Source organism: Rhea pennata, chromosome 16 (assembly GCF_028389875.1).
Source record: "Rhea pennata isolate bPtePen1 chromosome 16, bPtePen1.pri, whole genome shotgun sequence".
NCBI lineage: Eukaryota > Metazoa > Chordata > Aves > Rheiformes > Rheidae > Rhea > Rhea pennata.
In genome coordinates, this window is record NC_084678.1 from 9,419,500 (window position 1) to 9,439,558 (window position 20,059).

General features: G+C 41.1%; 1 protein-coding gene across 2 annotated transcripts; it reads right to left on the minus strand.

Moving 5' to 3' along the window:
* Positions 1 to 30: 30 nt before the first annotated feature.
* UBE2V1 (ubiquitin conjugating enzyme E2 V1) lies at positions 31 to 18,061 on the minus strand. 2 transcript variants are annotated; one of them, XM_062588850.1, is made up of 4 exons: positions 17,979 to 18,061; positions 7,760 to 7,908; positions 4,165 to 4,290; positions 31 to 3,776 (listed from the first exon to the last, which is right to left on the minus strand). In XM_062588850.1, exons 1-4 carry the CDS (start codon positions 17,992 to 17,994, stop codon positions 3,630 to 3,632), a joined length of 438 nt encoding a protein of 145 aa, XP_062444834.1. In that variant the 5' UTR covers positions 17,995 to 18,061; the 3' UTR covers positions 31 to 3,629. The 2 variants fall into 2 exon arrangements, with proteins under 2 accessions (XP_062444834.1, XP_062444833.1); XM_062588849.1 differs by having other exon boundaries at positions 17,973 to 18,036.
* Positions 18,062 to 20,059: the final 1,998 nt, after the last annotated feature.

Genomic DNA, 20,059 nt, shown 5'->3' on the forward strand with positions numbered 1-20,059 from the left:
ATACACACACAAAGTTTAATTACCGCAAAGCAAGAAACAAATGACAATCAGTCTTTATTAATAATTAAAATCTTACTGTAGTACTGATTTTCCCCCAGCAAACTAATACTTGCATAGCGAGACAGTCATATTAACAGGCTTTAAAAATCAAAATTGATGCAGGATAAATAGGAGAAGTGTCTCTCACAAGAGGTCTTAACATTTAAATTAAACAGCATTTGCACCTTACTCAGACTGAAGTGTTGTAAAGCTTGCTAGCTCCCTCTACTGTCTTCATACTATTAGCTGAGTCAAATATTTTTTCCATGTCCACTGAAATGAGAGACAGGTGAATTTTCTTATTTGAAGTGTCCAGTACAAAATATTTGCTACAATAATGCATTATACAATTCCTTAAAGGAACCATTAACAGGGTAGTCACATGGAGACTTCTTGCTTAGTCTTCTTCCCTGAGGACTGTTTCAATCACCTTCAGCAGAATCTGCTCCAAGGAACAACATATATTTTATGGCTGATACACTTTTTGTTTTATCTATCATCTCTTCATATCTTTCCCTTTAGAGATACCAGTTCAGGATACAAACTGAGGATCAGCAGCGGTCAGCCAAAAACCTTGCCTTTATACTGCCAGAGGTAGAATAAAGACAGGTAAGACATGGGTTCATTTCCCCACTTAATTGCTGAAACATAAACAAGCAACTAGTATCAAATGGTGATTGTGGGACGACTGGTCTCTTCCACTATACAATCCAAAAGTCCCAAACATTGACAAAGCTAAGACACATAGATGCAACGGCAGCCAACCAACTTTTACTAGGTTATTTTTCCATTCAATCCTATTTGATTTTAACCGGAACATTAGCATATTGGAGCACTGATACGTTCAAAGAGTAACTCTTAGGTAAGTAAATTTAAAGTGAAACATGTTTTTTCAAAGCACCACACAACTTTATATCATATTTTTGTTAAAATGTGACTCCTGCTAGCATAGATCCAACAGTAGCACAGCTCAGGGTCGAAGAGGATGAATACTCTAACCTTTACAACTTACAAAACAAATCAGACAATCTCAATAGTTTTAAAACCATTACTTGAAGTATGAAGGTTGAGGAAGGTGCCAAACATGCACCACATCCTACTGAACAGGACAAGGACATTCTTACAACAGTTCTGAAAAACAGAGATATTCCAGAAGTGCACTGTAATTATCAAGCATTCTTCCAATTCTCATTTAACATTTTCAGATGTCAAGCTACTTTAAATAAATACACCCACACAAGATGTTAACAAAGTATCAGTCACATTGTCTTCACAGATACTCTCTGAGCTATTAAATGATTGAAAAATATTTTAGGCTAGAAGACAGCATTAAGTTTCACAAATATAGGTCATTCCCTTTTACATTCCTACAGCCAGGGAGAAACTTGTTTCACCAAAATTTTAAAGTGAACGCACAACAAGTACCTTCAGGCAATCTTCTTTGATAGAGACACTATACCTGAAAAGGTCAAAATTTCTCAGCCCCATTTTTATCCAGATTTTGAAAGGTCAGCTTTGTACAGTTCACTGTTTGAGAAACTGGTAAAGTTTCAGGCTGTGAAGTTCTTCTTTAACCTGACAGTCAATATAACACATGTACAGGTATACGTGGATTTGATTCCCTTCGAATGACTACAGCATACAAAGGTCGCTGCAATAACAGAGTACCTTCAGATAGCAAATGCGTCTAGAAATTCATTTAAACAGTTCCTTAATATCACAGAAACAATACCAACTGTCAAGTCTATATGAGTCTGCTTGAAGTTTAAGCTAAAGCTAAAGATTCTCCTTTGCACAGAATGCTGAAAGGCACAGCAGCAGCAGCAGCTGGGTAAAGACAATTGCCTTTCACCACCAGTTTTCATATTTCACTGCTAACCAAACAAGATCTGTAGGAAGATACTTCCAACAAATCAAGAATTCCACAAGGGATCAAAATTCTAAACATAAATACAATTAAAGCCTTCTAATATTAATGCACACTTTTTATTATATTAAAATCAGGCAATGGTCTGATACAATAAAAAGGCTGCTTATGGAATACTGTTATGTTAAACTTTAATTACATAGGATGTTAAATCCTTACAACTAATATTTTCCTTAAAAGAGTTAATGGAAACATCAAATTTTCATTGACTTGATAGCTGCTGCTTTAAAATGTGTTTATTTCTTTTTTTCTTTTTTCTTTTTTTTTTTTACACAAACACTGAATTTTTCATAAAACTGAGGACACACTAGGTTGTTTGTATTTAAGCTTGCATCCACATTTCAGCAATTAGTGGTCCAAAACAGTAAAACAGAAAAGGCAGTGATTTGCCAGGATGCAAAGCCAAGAAAAGTCCTTAATCTGCTGTATACACCACTTCCCAAAAATCTTCACTGAAGAGTTTTCTCTTCTAAGACTTAAAGAGTCTAATAAAATCTAGGCTGACTTGATTTGTCTGTGGTTGTCAGATCTTTAGAAGGGCAAAACATAAGTGCAATATTCAGTTAATTAACATTCTTGGGTCAGTCTGAAGCACCAAAATGCAACTAGTTGAACTGGAGTGTATATTTAGAATCTCCACGTGCAGTTTCCTCATTAAAGTTTGGCAGCAGAAGATTTCAGCAATCCTGGTAAATTACTGCTCTTTTCACCATGTCAAAAGCCTATCTAATAACATCAGCTGTGGCCAGCTTGGCGGTGTGGCAGCAGTGCCAGAGGGCAGGCGAAATCTAAGTTTGCCAGCAGAACAGATACTCGTTTCCCAGGCTGGTGAAGACTAAATTTGTCGCAAAACCAAAATGGATAAGCATGAGAGAACAGGTATGGTTATTGCCCCAACAGTTACCCCTGCTGACCAGAGGTGAGAAGAGTCACAAAAAGGGGCAAAAAGAAAGCAGCACCCCTACTGTGAAGAGGGGAAGAGGGAAGAGATTAAAAGAGTCCTGAATCCCTCACCCAAAGCTCATGTTACTGGTGAGGGGGACCAGGAAGAGAAATAGAATCTACGCCTTGGCCAAAGGGAAGAAGAAAAGCTTGCCCCATATTATCAGGACATTTAAAAAAAATACAAAAACAAAAATGACCACAGTCACATTCAGCCTTTACTAGAGATAGCACAAAGGGAGGGATGACTGAGGTTAGCACACATCCCCCTTAGTAGTCCATAACGCCCAGTGTAGTACTGGAAGCTAAAACCTTTGTGTCTACTCTAATAAATAGCCCTGAGCTTTGACTCTATTGCAAAAGACAGAAAAAGAAAAAACCCAGGCCAGACACACAGCAAGGTGATTGTGGGATGTATGTTTCACAGTTAAGTTAGATGTGCCACACTGGTCTCGACAGTAATAAATTTAAATAGACTTTTCCTGATACCAGAAGTTCAGCTATGTGGACAGTGGTTACACAACAGGATTATATGTTATAGCACAACTTATATTTCAAATGAAAAAATTAGTATCATTTACAGTATCTCAAGAAAAACTTCCTTTGAATGGAAACTTCCTTTCCAGTATTTTGAGGTCTACAAGATGCATCTAGAAAATTTACTACTGTGGAAAATGAAGACAGCTTAAATTGAATAAGGGGGGGCATGATTTTTTTTTAATTAATTGCTGTAACATTGTCCTTCAGGTGGCTGAGGAAGTTTCATATTTTCTTTAGACATCATTAGACGCCGAAGCTCTTGCAGAACAACTTTGATACTATAAGAATTCTGCCATTTTGCTAGGACTGATATGGCTCTGGGGTCCACCTAAAATAGACAAAAACACCATTTCTGTCAGAATCAATACTTTGATACTCTTAACCCACCACACACCCTCCAGCTAAAGATCCTATAGAGTCTAAGTGGGAGAAACAAAAGAAGGCAAAAGCAAGCACATAGTTTCTTGAAAGCATAATAAATCCACATGTTGGAACTATTTGGGAGATGCAAATTGACAGAAAAAAACTATTTTACATTTTGATTTCAGAATATATTTGGCTTGTATACCTTCCTTCTACCCTCCTTCCTTCTAGTCAAACAAAAAAATATTGCCAAGCAATAGGTACTTAAGCAAGTTGCAAGTAAAAAAATAAAGCATTAATTTGAAGCTGCACATGCAAAATATGTTAAAATGAATAAAAAACCAAAAACTTACCACTCCATTAGAACTATTTACTCCATTCATATTAATTTTTGTTACAAATCTTACAAATGGAGGTGCTTCTGGATACTTAGGCCCACATTCTATTTTAAGGCTGTATATTCTGTTTTCGTAAATTGTCTGAGGGGGGAAAAAAAAAAGAGGGGGGAACAATTACATCAATAACTCCAAGAATCATTTGTTTAAAACAGTGGTTATTTTAGGGACACAAAAACTGCTAACCATAAGGGCAGTCATTTTATATACTATTCTGGCTACCTCTCTTTCGGGGGCGTTTTTGGTAATATTAAAGTCTTAAATGCTGTGTCTTTAGGGTATTAAATTCTACTGCTCTCTCAAGCATCCATCACATATTCATATTAAGAATGAAACCAACATTTCTTCCTGTTCACTAACTGAAATTATTTTTCTTAATAATCATATAGTTCAGATACCCCCTTTTCAACCTACCCTTGTAAAGCAGTTTTGTTTTGTCAACTTATTAATAATCAGAGAGCTAAAGCTGTCGTTTCAGTTTCAAGGTAGTCTTAGGCAATCATCTAAACTCAGACTGTCCCAGAACTACACTTAAAAATATTCTTTGGTCATAACTCAACACGCCAGGTATCAGGAACAGGAATGCTCCAAAATTCAACACATTTCACAGTACATCCTTATCCCAAACAGCACTATCACCTTTTGTCTGCGCAGCAGTGATACTCTGTTATATTTAACATCTGAAGGAAAGAAATCATGAACTTTTCAAACTAACCAATCAACAGGTACAGAAAACACCGATTCTGCAGTATTTAAAAGTCATTAGAAGAAACAACAGTTACTGTTGTTCTGCATTCTGAGAATAGAGAAAGCTATACTACTTTCTGACGTGTTGATACAGAGCAGCCTGATTCAGAGCACCAGTTGAACCGGGCAATGTAGGCAGCACGCAGTAGCACACAACATGAACACGGCCATCGTGGGAAGTTTAGGCAAACAAGCTGCCTAGATTTAGTTTCTGACACCATTTCCTGAACCCTCAAGACTGCAATGAATGTTAACCCACCAAGTTGATGATCAAGAGCAAAAGTTGCAGGCAGTGCTAATGTGGGATAAGCCAAAGCCCAGAAACAGCACAGTTACCTCCAACCACAGCACAGTGCTAGGGCTCTGTTAGCACCTTACAGAAGGAGAGGAGCCCAATCTACACAAACTTCTGCTTAATATAAAACTCAGTGTAATCCCTTTCAAGGGCCTGTTATGCCCCTGATCATCATCTTAATTTGCCTTCTTAATGAGTGTTTTGATGCAAAATACTACATAAACAAGAACTGACTTCCCGATTCAGCTGTTTTGCCTCACTTTCTGGAAACAAAGGTTTTAAACCAGCCTGCAGCCCCAGACAAGCGGGCACAAGCACCGAGACAGCACCCAGGTAGCAGTGACACCCAGTGGTCACTCCAAGAGAGTGGCTTCTCCAGCGTCTCAGCCAGACTGACTTCAGTTTGCCACCATCCCATCCTGGCATCTGGAACACTATTGCAAAGCTATGGGGAAAGTCATTCCCGCTCTGCCGGGCAGCCCAGTGCTGGCCAGGTCTCCTGGCAGAGCCCCTGGCTGCGTTTCTGCACACAGCAATTAACACTACGGAGGTTCACGCAGGTTTTAGGCTCTGTGCAGACAACCACATCGCAGAAGACTAGTGAATGGAAAGTCTCGACTACGCACATGTCTATAGCCAACAAAGTACGCGCAGACAAAGCTGAAGTTTTGACAGTGCCACTGTTTTTAAATAGCTTGTGTAAACATGATGAATCACTGGCTGCGAAACTATCCGCACAAAGTCTGGGAAGGAGAAGCATGCTTCCATGTATGGTAGCAAGGACAGTTCAGAGAGGCTGCACACATCTAACTCCGCACAACAGTTCATTCTTCCCTTCAGGATGCCCTACACAAGATTCTTCCACCTGCTACAAATATGACTATTTGCCACTCAGGAGGAAACAGAGTTTTGAATCTTTTTCCCCAAGCCAGCATTTCCCACATCCTATTAAGAAAAAAAAATGGTAATAATAGAAGTGAATATGAACAGTTCTCAAAACAGAATAACTAGCTAGCAAACAAGCATGACTGAAAGTTTCTAGAATCTCTCTCAATACAGGCTGTTGCTTTCAAGCAATATGCTCAATTCAAGAAGCCAATACACTTCTGGGAGAAAAATAATAATGTGTGTGTGTGTGTGTGTGTGTGTGTGTGTGTATTCATTAGTGTCAGAAAGACAGAAGAGGCACAGCTGAATAATCTGTGATAGTTGTCTAGCCAGGGTTGGCAATATGGCATGAACTACAGATTTTTGTTACTGCTGACAAGTCAGCGTATATCTGTTTGCACATTTCAGTTTCAGTTTAAATTTTTAAGTTAGACTTCAAATGAATTTTGCATAAAGTGTATGTACATAGTGAGCTTTATTCACAGTCTTGATGTAGGTGCCTTAATACTTCTCCTAATGTTCTAAAAATCAAATGTCATTCTGGAAAACAATTTGGCCACACTGTAAACAAATGAAATGATCATATGTAGGGAGACATTAACAATGGCAGACAAGAAGCAAGCAGCGTTTCTAGATGAGATAGGAACTACTGCACACGTAATAACATTGTAATATAAATTCTTTACAACCTTATCTTGTGTCACAGAAGGCAATTGATGGAATGGAAACACATATGACAGTAGCATGATTAAAGGTTTGTAAAGATTTCCATATAAGAGATTTAAAACACTAGAATTATTTAGAAATGATACTGAGGCCAGATAAAAGATATATAAAAGATAAATAATATTGTCGGAAGGAGAATAGGGTACTCACATTTCATGGTAAGGTTTACAAGGAAACAAAACAGAGACACAGTGAAAGTGAAGACTTGGGTAAGTTTTGTCTTTAAAACACATGTACACATACAGTGCACAATTAGCTCCTGAAGGTAGAGACCCACAGTTCAGCAGGGTTGGGGAGTGAGAATATGCAACAATACTGTCACAAAGACCAAGGCAGCATTATAAAAAGGTACTTTAGGAGAGAAGAGAAATTCAGAGAAGTAATTTAATTCATTAAATATTGAGTTTCCTGAGTTAGTTGAAATTTTAAAAGAGCAAGTCTGTACTGCTGCAATAAAAACAAACCCATACATTCATCAAGAAACAGCAGAAAGACTAGCAGTACTGAACAAAACATCCATGTTTTACCTACATTAGCTCCATATGTTATCTCACTATCCGAAGGATTTTAAACCTTGCTGTATTCAAGAGTACAGGATACTAGAATCCTGGAATCTCAAAAGTTATGTCTTAATGAATCTGTAAATATAAAGCAGACATATAACAGAACTAACCACAGAAAGATATAACAATATTTGAAGCAATAAACAAAAAGACATAGAAACCCAAAATTATAGACATGCCAGTTGAACCTTAAGCATGAATCACTTGCTAAAGTGTTTTTTTCTCTGTTGTTGTTGTTGTTTTCTATTTCATTGGTTAGACTAAGAGGAGGAAAAGGGGAAGAAAACAGAATTAAGTCATGCCAGTATTTTAAAATATTTAAGTGGATGCTTACTCTTGGAGGCCCAATAATCATTCCTGTCCATCTTGTGAGTGTCATATCTTCATCGTCTTCAAGACCCCAGCTAACTGTTCCATCACCTACTCCTTTTTGACCTTCTTCAAGTTCTTCCAACAGACGAAAATTACGAGGAACTTTTACTCCTAAAATTAATCAAAAAAATAGCTTTATTTCTTTGCTAGATTTCTCAGCTCAAGGTAAGTCATTTGGCTGATACTTTGGGTAATACTACAGAAAACATTTGGGCTAAAGAAGCTAAACCCACTATTATTTCTAAATGACAATACTTTAACAGCACGAAGAAAATACCCTCACATTTAGCTTGGATTTTTCAAGCAATATCAAGATATTCCACAATTACATATGCTAGAAGACTGACAGACCAGGTATTAGGGCATGTAGTAAAATGAAAGGAAATCTCTCTATCCATTCAGAGATAAACACACTATTATGGCGCTCTAATTACTACTTGTCTGTTTGATTTATAGTGTGAAAATTTACAAGATTCTACAAAATGACTGCGAGGCTTGACACAATTCAATTTTCTCAAAGCTTTTAACAATATTACTGAAAACAAAACAGTCCTGTAACATTCATAAATTAAACTTCAGATTAAAGTGGCCTTCATCAGTAGCAACAGTGTCTTTTGTACTTATGACCTCCATTATCAAAGAATTTGATGACTTTGTAACTGTTAGAATATTATCCTCAAAACACAGCAAATGAGGGAAATTTCCTTATCCTCATTATATCATTGGAAAGCAATGGCACAGAGAACTTAAATGATATATCCAAGGTCACAGACTAAGTCAGTAGTGGAGAAGGACATTGAACCCAGGCCACACAGGACTTAATCATTCATTCTCTTTCAAGGTATCCATTCTCCAGCCACTACAAAACATAAATGCACTGCACTCTATTTCACCACCTCTCCTTCAGAATACCTTTGTGAAGTATGGTTTTTTCCCCCCCAAAAGAAACAAAAGCATCAATAGGATATGACATGTAATGGAGTTATTTTCACCTGACATACAGAAAAGATGAGTTTGGTGTCTGGATTTTTTTTCCAATAGTAGCAAGGCAACTATTCATCAGTGCATAATATAACAGAAAACAGTAACTAATGTCCTTCTTCAGTATCATTTATTTAGTGCAGCAGAAAAAGAGTGGGAAATTAGCCTTCAAGGGTATGAAGTGTTCTTTCTAAGAAAGAAGCTCTTCTAGCATTTATCAGATACAAGTAGAGGGTGTTAGTAAGAGACCAAGTATGAGCTTCAACAACCACCTCTGCAGCCGACTGGGTGGAAAATACAGAGGGTCTACGGCTTTGTGTAACGTAGCAGTGCTTAAAAATCAGTAACCCTAGTGGCTTTAAAATCTCTTTAAAATTTATTAGAGATCTAAAGAAAATAAATGCCAATGTTTATTTTACTGTGGAATGAGAGTTGCCTAAATTTCATTCACTACAAAACAAGTGTAAGAGATATCAAAAAAGCAGGTTACTAATGAAAGCAGTCTGTCGGCCAGTTTGACGTACATCTATTTGTTGTTGCTGTAGAAACTCACAATTAGAAAATCGGCACTAGAAGACATCAGAACTGAATTAGCTATAGCAAACCAGACCAGTTTGGGACTGCTGAGTACAGTTTAAATGCAACTCCATGCCAAATTTACGTTCTTTAACTACCAGCAAGACTGTGCTGTTACCATGGCTGTTGAGTAATACATCCGTGGCTGTAAAGGGAAATGAGTTATTCAGGGCTGGTGAAGCCATCGCCGTAAGACTGACCAAGAACTGAGCCGCAGCTACAGCCCCGTATCCAACGGAGTAACAGGACCGCCTGGGGACCACTGCCATTTCCCCCGCTTGAAAATCTCCAGTGTTTCTCTCCTGTAAGTCTTAAAAATATGAAGTATGCATCTTGTGTATCTGGCATATAAAGGTTCAAGTATGCAGCTCATACTTGAATGATGACAGATTAGTCACCCCATGTTTAATTACAGTCCCAAGGCTCTCAATGCTGCAGTTACGGGAAGCAGCGAAGAGAGCAGTCTAAGATCAACACAGAGGATTAGAGAGCTGGGGACAAGAGAAACAGATGGAGTATGAGCTGAAGGACAAGATGACATCTTTAGTTACACATTCACATACCACTTATTTCACAATTTCTGCTTCAACCTGTGCATGGGAGAGTTGGTGAGTGGGAATGAGTCATGGCTGCGTAATGAGTGAGGCTGCTGTCTGGCCTGCAGCCTTGTCTGCTGGTGGACTGGGAAGGAAGCAGGCAACTACAGAAAGAAAACGGACAATCAAGGGCAAATGAATGCCCTTGTGAGCAGTGAGATTCTGTCCCTGATTGGAAACAAAATCTCTTAGATAATGCAAGTCACACTACGAAAGAATACATTAAGCAGCTACCCCTAGAAGTCCAACCTGAGACCCTTTCCATTTACACAGGAAGAAAGTGAGCTGAAGCCAATGCAAGATCTGCCTTGAATATGTAACATCACCAAAAAATATAAACTCTTTTAGACCACAATATCGTGATGCTTAAAAAGTGTAATTTAAATCTTTCTCCATTTCAGTTCTCAATAATACCACTTCATATCCATCAGTGGTGTGAAAATAACTTAGACTTACAGGTAAGAACCTAGGAAGAACCAACAACACCATCGAAGTACTAGATGGTTTATAGTAAACAGACACACATTAATGAAGGAAAAAAATTTGACTACTCTTTTACTGAGCATAAGGCTTTCTGTCCACTGAATAAGGTAGAAATCTTGTATGAAGAAATGAATTTGTGATCACGTAATTAAAAATTGCATCATCATGAGTATGTTCAATGAGGCTGCAGTAAGACTGAAAGGCAGTCTTAATTCTGACATTTCCTAACTAGAGCCAGGCTTGTCTTTGCAATCTTCACAGGAACAGAAGGCAACTTTGTTTCAGAGCTTTTCAAGATACAGCTGCTCTGATTCAGAATGAATCAGAGCCATGAAACAGTCATAAAGGATTTTCGAGCTCTCAGACAGGTCTGAAGTCTGCAGGGAACTAGCTAGTCGTATCACTCACTGGCTCCTATCACACAGAAAGTTAACATAAATACTTATTATTTCTACAGCAATTGTTTGCTTACGAGCACTACAGGAACCTCAGTGGCAGAGCTGGGGGAAAAAAAGGATATTTAAATTTGGATTTCCATGCTCTTCACAAAGTAAGAAAATTAGTATGGAAGATGGTGGATCACTTCACACTCAAGTCACCCCACCTACCAGCACCCTTGCCTCCTAAGAATGTTTTGTCCATATGCTCACGCTTAAAAGCGTAAGGTGGAAGACCAGCGCCTCCCCCACGACACAAGGCACGGGCAGAGCCGCACCAGTGACGAGGTCGGTCTGTTCCTCGACGCATTCTCAAAGGATTCAACGGGGAGAAAAAGCACACATACGCACATAAAGACACAGCCACGCGATCATAAACGACTTAGCTCACCTCTAAACACCCTACCCTCAAGCCAGGCCGGATACGGACCGGATTCACGCCGCTGGGCGCCCTGGAAAGCCTTCGCCTGCAGCAGGCTCCTGGCAGCCTGCAGCGGCCTGGGAGCCGGCACGGGCCACTTCCCACATCCTGCCGAGGCCCGAACTTCCCAAACCACACAAACTTTATCCCTCGCGGTCATATGCAAACACACCGTCGTGTTTGCTGTCCACCAGACTTCCTAGAAAGTGATTCGTCCCGCTCAGCGCGTATGCAATATTTGCCAAGTAATTCTCACGGCTAAAGCGAGGCAGCTTCTGCGGCAGGACGCACCCGACGGCGGCTGAGACAGCCGCGCGGCTGCTGCGTGTCGTCTGCCCCCGCACACCCCCCGGGAAACGCCCTGCACAATCTTTTTGGTGTACTAAGGGGGACTTTCAAGGCAGTAACAGAAAAAAACTGTTTTTCCTAAGAATCCTTCCTTTAACACAAGGAAACCTAGATAAAGTAATAAGCGATTAGAAAGCAATCAGGTTGGCAAGAATACTTTAGGTTATGCATTTTAATGTAGCCCTTGCTATGGGCTCAGCAAACTCTCAAATAGTAATTTATGATACAAAAATGTAACAACATCTAGGTAACTGCTTCACTTAACAGCTTGGCTGGCGTCACAGAAATACTCCCCAAACTAGCAGTACAAACATTTCAGAGCACAAGGAGATAGAAATTTACTACTAATCAGAGCAGCAAACCTAGGAAAACATAATTACAGTAATACTGACAGTATAATACCTCCAATTATGTATGTTTGCACACACTCTGTACAAATCAATCTTTTAGGAAACTCACATAAAGTCTCAACTCTGGACGCCAGTTCATGAGTTTTTCAAAAATTTTCACCAATCTTTTTTAATGGTAAGCTAGTAAACTAGAAAAAAACCCTAAATTACAGACTTACTTTTCTGTAAAGACAGACATTTGAATTCTACAGGATTTACAGTCACAGTTAACAAACAGGTAGGTTTTAGGTGACAGAGCTTTAAGTCTTCAAAGAGAATCAGGATCTTCTGTTTCGCTGTTTAAAATCTCAAATACCAACCCTGCACTAAACATTACCAATGAGCCCTCTTTCTCAAGACACCACAGAAACAAAGCTGCTTTCTAAGCAAAGATTTGCACAACTGACACAATAAACTGAATTAAAGACAAAAGGAGCTTGGCTTATTTTTGGTTAGAATCTCATTAATAGTTCTGCGTTAGGAAAAGACAGAATTATTACTTGAGGATAACTGACCGTCAGCTTGGATTTCCAAACATTTTTAAAGCATTCTCAGATTCACTTTGTATCAGGCACAACCAAAGACAGACATCTGTGTATCTCTCTGTGTCTGACAACCGTTTTAGAAGTTTTCTTACAAGTCTGAGGTTATTTTGATCATGTTATATTTTATATCGATTCAAGGGAAACAGATTATTATTCTCAGCTTGTTTAAAACATACACCTTCTAACAGATTAGATTCTAATTCTTTTCCCCCAGCTATATAGTGGAAGTAACCTCAAACTTAGAAACTGCGTATCAAGTTGAAAATAGCACAAATAAAACCCAGCGAAATAAACTGGACACCATCCTTTCGAGGGTAGATCCTCCAAATGAATCTTTTTCATCAGATATAAATCTCGCTCAAAAACTTCAAGAATACATTTATGTTTCCTTTCTGCAGTGAAATCTGAGTATAAGCATTTCTCTTGAGGAACAGAACATAAAAATCATACAGAGTATCTAAGAAAAGTAAGCAGAAAATACACCTTAGTAGCTAGAGGCTCTAAAGAGAATCGTCTTTTTGCTGAAGGCTGCTTTACATAGTCTTAAAGGGAAATCTATCATATTCTGTAATTTCAGATCAATTTTAACTTTGCTTTCAGTAACAGTTCCCAATTTACACTGATTCAAGAGAAGCTCAAACACTTTACATGTCTCTTATCTATGTTAAAGTATTTTCTGTTGCTTGCTTCTATAGACATGATGTTCAGCCTTAATTATACTTTTTCCAATATATTTCTGACCTCTTTACAGACATCAGAGCTGTTTAAAATTGGGTAGTTTAAACAACTGCTAAAAAAAATCATTTCTTGTCAAAATTGTACAAAGCTTCTGAGGTGATGTACTATTTAGAGCTTAATAAAAGGCTTTCGGCTATTGTCACAAAAGCTTCCAGGAAACAGGAACTTTACGTTTTCTTGTGTAGTCTTTGCATTCACAATGTTGACTCTTATAATGCAGAAGGGTACTGAGGTATTCTAGCACCTCCAAAATAACTTCCTGAGCACCTGAAACAAAATTTAAAGTGTCTTCTGTTGTGTGTAAGCTAGAATGCTGGTTCTGTATTTGAATGCTTTAAACACCTTTCTTGTAAAGGGATTTCTTTAAAACATCTGAGACCAACTGGCATTACCATCAAGGTCTCAAGTCAAATAAAGCTGCATAGCAGCACAAGTTAGAACAGTTAAAATGAGTTATGTTCTGTGGCTAATATCACAGCCTAAAGGCAAAATACCAACAGTTCTGCTAGAATTTGCTCTAGGAAAGAAGTAAACCAGAAACAGTATGTTGGATGAAATATTTACACTAATCTGACCTCCCCACCCCCCAAAAAGTCCTCTTTACATTGTGAATAGAAACCATTACACCTGACCAAGAGTTCAGTGCTCTCCTCCCAGCTGACTCTTCTACCCACAAACTATCACTAAGTTTTCTTAAATTCATGTTGTCCGGCCAAAAGTGAATGCACAAGTAGCTTCACTGACTTGAAGACAAGCTTTAAAAGGCACGACTCCACGATGACACACGGAGGCAAAGTTACCTGTTCACCCCAGGATTTCCGCTAAACAGCCTTGCGTCGGTTTAATAACAGGTAGCTTGTGAGCACAAACGGGGGACTGCCCCGGGCGCGCACCATCCAGCGCCTTGTGTCTGCTGCTGGCAAACATCACTTGCACAGGAACATGCACAAGCTGATCCATAGGCAAAAACAAATAACCTGATGCTATAGTTAATCTTGGCTTGCAATAGTCAAAAACACCCTTAAAACCTGAGAAGTCAAATCCTAACATACCTTACAAAATTTGTCAGTACTAGAACTTCTATTATCCCTACCTACTTACACACTTAATTTAATGAATCTTCTTAAATTCTAGGTCAGAATGGCATTTCCAATATATAATTCATTTAATTACATATGAACAGATTCAGAATATATTCTTGTAAGAGTTTTAAATTATTTACCTATTTACTTTACTGTATTACTTGCATTACAGGACAGAGATTCTCTGAAATCAACTGTCTCAGCACCTGCTATTTCATGCTCTTATATTTCCTCTTAATACAGCATAATTGATCTTCCCAGTTTCTCTTCAATTACTTTCCACATCCTTAGCTATTTTAATTACAGAATTGGAAATGACTTGGTGGCTGCTAGTATTTATTTTGAGATGATGAATACTGTATGCAGCATATTCCAAAGGAAACATCGTGATCCATTTACAGAGTATTACTTCTATATTCTTCAATATCCAGTTTCTTCTGCAGTTCAACATCTCACGTGCTTTTCACAATTTGCTTAGTGTTTACAGTGATGTTATGGGTCCCTTAAGAATTATAAAAATATACTTTTAATATACTGTATTGAAAGCAGCCCATGCTTTTCTCTCTGATAGAAATATTAAGGGACACATTGTTATGTCCATTCACCTAGGGATTTGTCCTTCTGAACTTCTTCACATTCCTCTGACTTTGAATAACATAAATCCAGACAAACCATTTTAGTACTCAGGTCTCTGAGGCTGCTAGTAAATGTAAATGCCTACCACAGACCTACAGAAGACCACCAAACATACCTACCATAGGACAGTGGGTTAACCTGTGCCAGGATGAAAGTTAGGAAAAAACAGGATTCCATGGGCCATCTCAGCCAGTTTTTGAACCAATTACTTTATCCTTCCACTGTGACTAGGACACAACAGCACTGGCATCTGCAGGACAGACACAGGAGCTCGCTCTTGTAGTCTCACTGCAACACAACAGAGGTCCACACAACCCAACCTCCCTGCTGAGCAGCAAAGTCAAGTCACCTCCGAGGGACCCTTGATGTTTCAGCTGGATCATTTCTGGTATCTGAGCCAGCTGGGCATTCCAACGTGGCATTTCAGTCTGAGGGACGGGCATACACTCACAGTTTGAAGTCTCTGTAGTCTCTTGTGAAGAGCCTTATTAGAATGATTAAAGCCAATCTTCTCTTTTTATTCACTTTATTCATATATTTATCAGGGAAAAAAAAAGAAAAGAAAAAAGCAGTGTCCAAATGCTCCTCTACACAAATCATACTGGCAGACCTTACATGACACCATTTCTTCACAGTGATGCCCCTCTACCTCCCCATTAATTATTTCTATCTACTTCTTATGTACAGATTTAAGGCTTACCTATGCAGGATCAGCTCTACTACCTTTTTAACTTAGGCAGACAATACCTGCTACCTTTTCTTCCTCTGAGTCATTAAATGTTTTTAAAGAAAGATTGAGTATTTTTCATTAGCAGCTTGGCCAACTTCTGCTGTTCCTTTACTGAGCCACTGCAAACTTAGGATACCAAACATATCTGAGTGTTTTACAATAAACATGAATACATTAAAGATTTCATGAAACAAGTATTAGCAATATCTGTGTTACCATTACTTAATAAAGATATTAAATTACTTGCCCAAAGCCCTACGGTGAATCAATGAGTAGCAGGAAAAAAATAATGCCACTTCTGAGCTCTTTCTGTACACATTAGACAATACCTTCAGCGCAGCGTCAGGAAGGAACGACACAAACTGCATTGCAGTGTCACCACCACTACAAGTAACTGGACACAATACTGCTCTCTTATTCAAAAGAGGGACAGACTCCATGCCTCACTAGGGCAACAAGATCAAGCAGTTCATTGCTGGTTGAACAGCCTATGATTTACAGCTGGACAAAGCTCTAAGGCTCACATCAGCCTAAGTCCCTGGCTTGTATCTAAAGGTTCCTCAATACTGAATTTAGGGATTACTGCAAAAGTTTGGCATTGCTGCAACACATTTTTAAAAGGCACATATTGATTTTCAAAATTTCTGTCACAAGCAGTTAAAAAGCACACAGGATCTCAGCAGCAGCTGAAGTACAGCAGTTGTCAGATGCTCATGCTGCAGAGATAAGCAACTCAGGCACCTACTCACATCCACCTGGCTGTGTATTGCTTCTTGCTTCCAATACTGAAGACAAAAGACAGCTTTCAGAAATCCATGAAAAAGTAGGAAGTAATCCAAGAACACAATGTGGCTGGCAGATGACAGCAAACTACAGCTTATCACAATGAATGTTGTTAGTCAAGACAAAATGAAAGCTGTGCAGTAAGATTTGCTTTGGACTTCTTCACTGCAGTCCAAGACTCTTTCCACACATATTCCCCCATGATCACACAGACAATTAATTCACGCAGCTGCGCTGGCTTGAAAACACTTGTCTTGCTCTTCCAGCCAAATATAAATGGAAAGTCAGCAGCTTGAAGGGATCACTGAAAAGATATGGCAACCAGAATAACGTGACATACGAGGACGAACACAGTTTCTGTGCGTTTTATCACGTTTTCCCAACACTTCATAGTCACGTAGACTTTTGAACATAGATCCATAATGTACAGTTCTTAAGAGAGTTTCACACATTTTAAATGTGTTTCTGCAACCTTGATTGCTATGAATTATTTGTATTATAACAACTATCCTTAGAAGTTGGAAGTGGTCATTGATAAAGATCTGTCCCTAAGAAAATGTTTGCTGAATCTTCAAATGGAGCCCTCTGACAAAACGCACATTTGAACTTCAAAGGAAGCAATTTAAAAACAAACATTACCATGTAACATTTGACACCCTATAATACGTTATGAGAACAGGAAAGTGAAACTGGCCAAACCGAAGTGAAACTATTCTATTCAACCTGAAGAAGTTAATCAGATGATGTCAGCAGAAAGAAAAAAACCATTCGAAAGCTAGCCGCATTATTCAAGTCTGCAACGACAAACCTAACGACAGGATTGTTTAACTGGTCAAAGCAAGCGAAGAGCAACTGTAAAGGCAGAAAACCCTGACTTCGCACACGTACTTGCCCTGACAAGGAAGTTACATCCTGAAGATGAGCGCAACCCAGGGAAAGCTACTGCAAATGAACGAATAAATTAGCAGAAATAAAGAAGGAAAACAGGAAATCTACTCTGATCCGAACAGCTCCGGGCGCAGCCCGGCGAACAGGGAGCCGGGCCGGGAGCGGCCCCGCGCCGGGCCCCGCTCCGCCGCCCGCTCCGCGCGGCTCCCCGCGCCCGCCCGCCCGCCCGCGGCGACCCGGCGGCTCCCCCGCGCCGGCCCGCGGCCCCCCCGCCCGCGGGCCCGGCCGCCGCCGCGCCGCTCAGGCCGAGCCCCGCGCCGCCGCCCGCGGGCCCGGCCGCCGCCGCCCCTCCGCCGGGCGCCCGCCGGCCTAGCGCCGCCGCCGCCCCTCCGCCCCGACACGCCCAGCCGGCGCCTCCCGGCCCCCCGCCGCGCCGCCAACGCCCGGGCCGCGGCGGCGGCGAGGGGCGGCGGCCCCGGCGCGCGGCGGGCGCCCCCCGGCGCGCGGCCCCGGCGGCCCGGGCGGCGCCGGCGCCCGCTCACCCGCACCCGTGGTGGCCGCCATCTTGCGCCGCTGCCGCCGGAGCCCGGCCTCCCTCCCGCCCACGTCACCTCAACGCGGGAAGTGCGGCGGCGCGGGCGGGCGCGGTAAGGAGAAGCCGCGGCGGGGCGGGGCGGGGCGGGGCGCCGCGGAGAGCTCTTAGGTGCACGCAGGGCGCTCAGCGAAACCGTCCTGCGGGCGGGCGGGCGGCGGCGCCTGGCTCGCTGACTCCGGCTGGAGCCGGGCGGGCAGCACGCCCAAACGCTTCTTACCCTGTTTCACGGTTGCTTGTGTGCAACGTATCGCAATGGGATACTTTCAGGCCTAGAGCAGCGGATATGAACGTAGATGAGCCAGAGAATACAAAAGAAACTGAGAATTTTTACAATGCTGCATTTGGTTTGGAGCCTTATCCCTTTCCTGTTAATGCACTAATAAACAAAAAAAAAAAAAAAAAAAAAAAAAAAAACAAACAAAAAAAAAAACAAAAAAAAAAAGGAAAGGAGTTCTGCTTTGTCTTACAACACATCCCAAAACCTTTACCCCAAACATCATAAGAGAATTTGCAAAGTTGTTACAAATGCTTTGTGATGCATTGCACTGATTCAGGCCATTTACTCATTTACTTAGTTACAGCAACTTCACTGCACTCTGCCTTTTTTTTTTTTTTTTTTTTTTTTTTTTTTTTTGCAATCACCTTGCTATCAGCTATTCTTTGAAGCCACTTTAAAATAATAACACTTGTCTGGCTGACTGGATTTTATTTCATTTACTTCCCCTATCGCATTTTGGATCAGTGCGAGAGCTGCAGGACGCGAAGACAAGAGTACAGCTCGGTGGCATAAAAGCTCGGCAAACGCAGCCACCCGCGTGGGGTAACGAGCAGCTCCAGCGCTGCTCCCTCCAGCGGGATAATTTGTAACTCTGAGGGGGGGACAGGGTGAGTAATTTGGTTTAACCTCCTCCCAACCACAGCTCCCTCTCTGCTTTTTAGGCCAGATGCCTTTTCAAGCTGGCTGCTAATCAAATTCTAAAGCAGGGCTACATACGTGTGAACCCCCTTATTCGGCCCGGTTTGACACAAGGGCCGAAGGCGGCGTTTGGCAGGGCTGCGCACGCGGCTGCGGGCCGGATCCGTTCCTGAGCTCTGCTTGTTGTTAGAAACAGAGAAACACAGCACAAAAACACGCCTGAAGCGCGTGCGGTGGTCGAGGCACGCGGTTTGGTCTTTAGGCTGGCTCTCGTTTCGCGGTGCGGTATAACCGCTTCAGCTCGCGCCGAGCGCCCCGCTCCTCGGGCGGCGGCTCCCGGAGAGGCGGCGCGGCGGCCGAGGCCGCGGGCCTGCGGGCAGAGCCGGCACGACCCGGCGCGGCAGCCGCACCAAGCACGGCGGCAGAAACGAAGGAGCGGCTGAAAACACATCAACGCGAACTCCAAAGCAAGCAGCAAGGACAACTCCGTTCGTCTGCCGGAGGACCGGTTTTCTGCAGCTCGTGCACCGGATCCTGCTCTTTAAGAACAGGCAGAATGGGGTAGTAAGGCACTTTGCAGTAATCTGCATTAGTTTACCATAACACACTTTCCCTTGTAGACAAGGCCCAAAATAGCTACATCGTAGGATCTCCCTGCAACAGCACAAGGACCCGTAAAGAAACATATCTGCTCCTACCGGGCTCTTACACTATCACAAGTAGCCTACAAGTTGGAGGGAAAATGTGGCAGAAGTTAAAGGCCTGGAAGACTTTTAGAGAGTATTTCTGCTTCCCCTGCAGACTCAGGGAGGAAGAAATTAATCTTGTTTTTCCTGCGGGAAAGATTTAGACTTAAATCAAATGGCTTTTAAATTTGATTAGTTAAAATGAAATATGGGCCATCTCTGGAGTTTAAAAGGAGTGGCTTATTCTGCTTTAGCTCTAATCGGCTCCTAATCAATTTAGGACAAATTTATCTTAAGCCAGATTTACATCCGTTAAGAAGCATCCACATCACTTTGCTCCAGAACTGCCAAACTGGTCTCACTGCAGCGTTCACCATTTAAACTAGTAAAACGGTTTACGGAAACCAGCTGAAGTCTGAAAAAGAAGCCAGG

Coding starts and splice junctions, on each gene's coding strand:
- UBE2V1 (XM_062588849.1), bottom strand. CDS start 17,994: ATGGCGGCCACCACGGGTGCGG. Junction 7,909..17,972: donor GGCGGCCACCACGGGTGCGG/GTGAGCGGGCGC, acceptor GATTAATTTTAG/GAGTAAAAGTTCCTCGTAAT. Junction 3,777..4,164: donor TAAATAGTTCTAATGGAGTG/GTAAGTTTTTGG, acceptor TGTCTATTTTAG/GTGGACCCCAGAGCCATATC.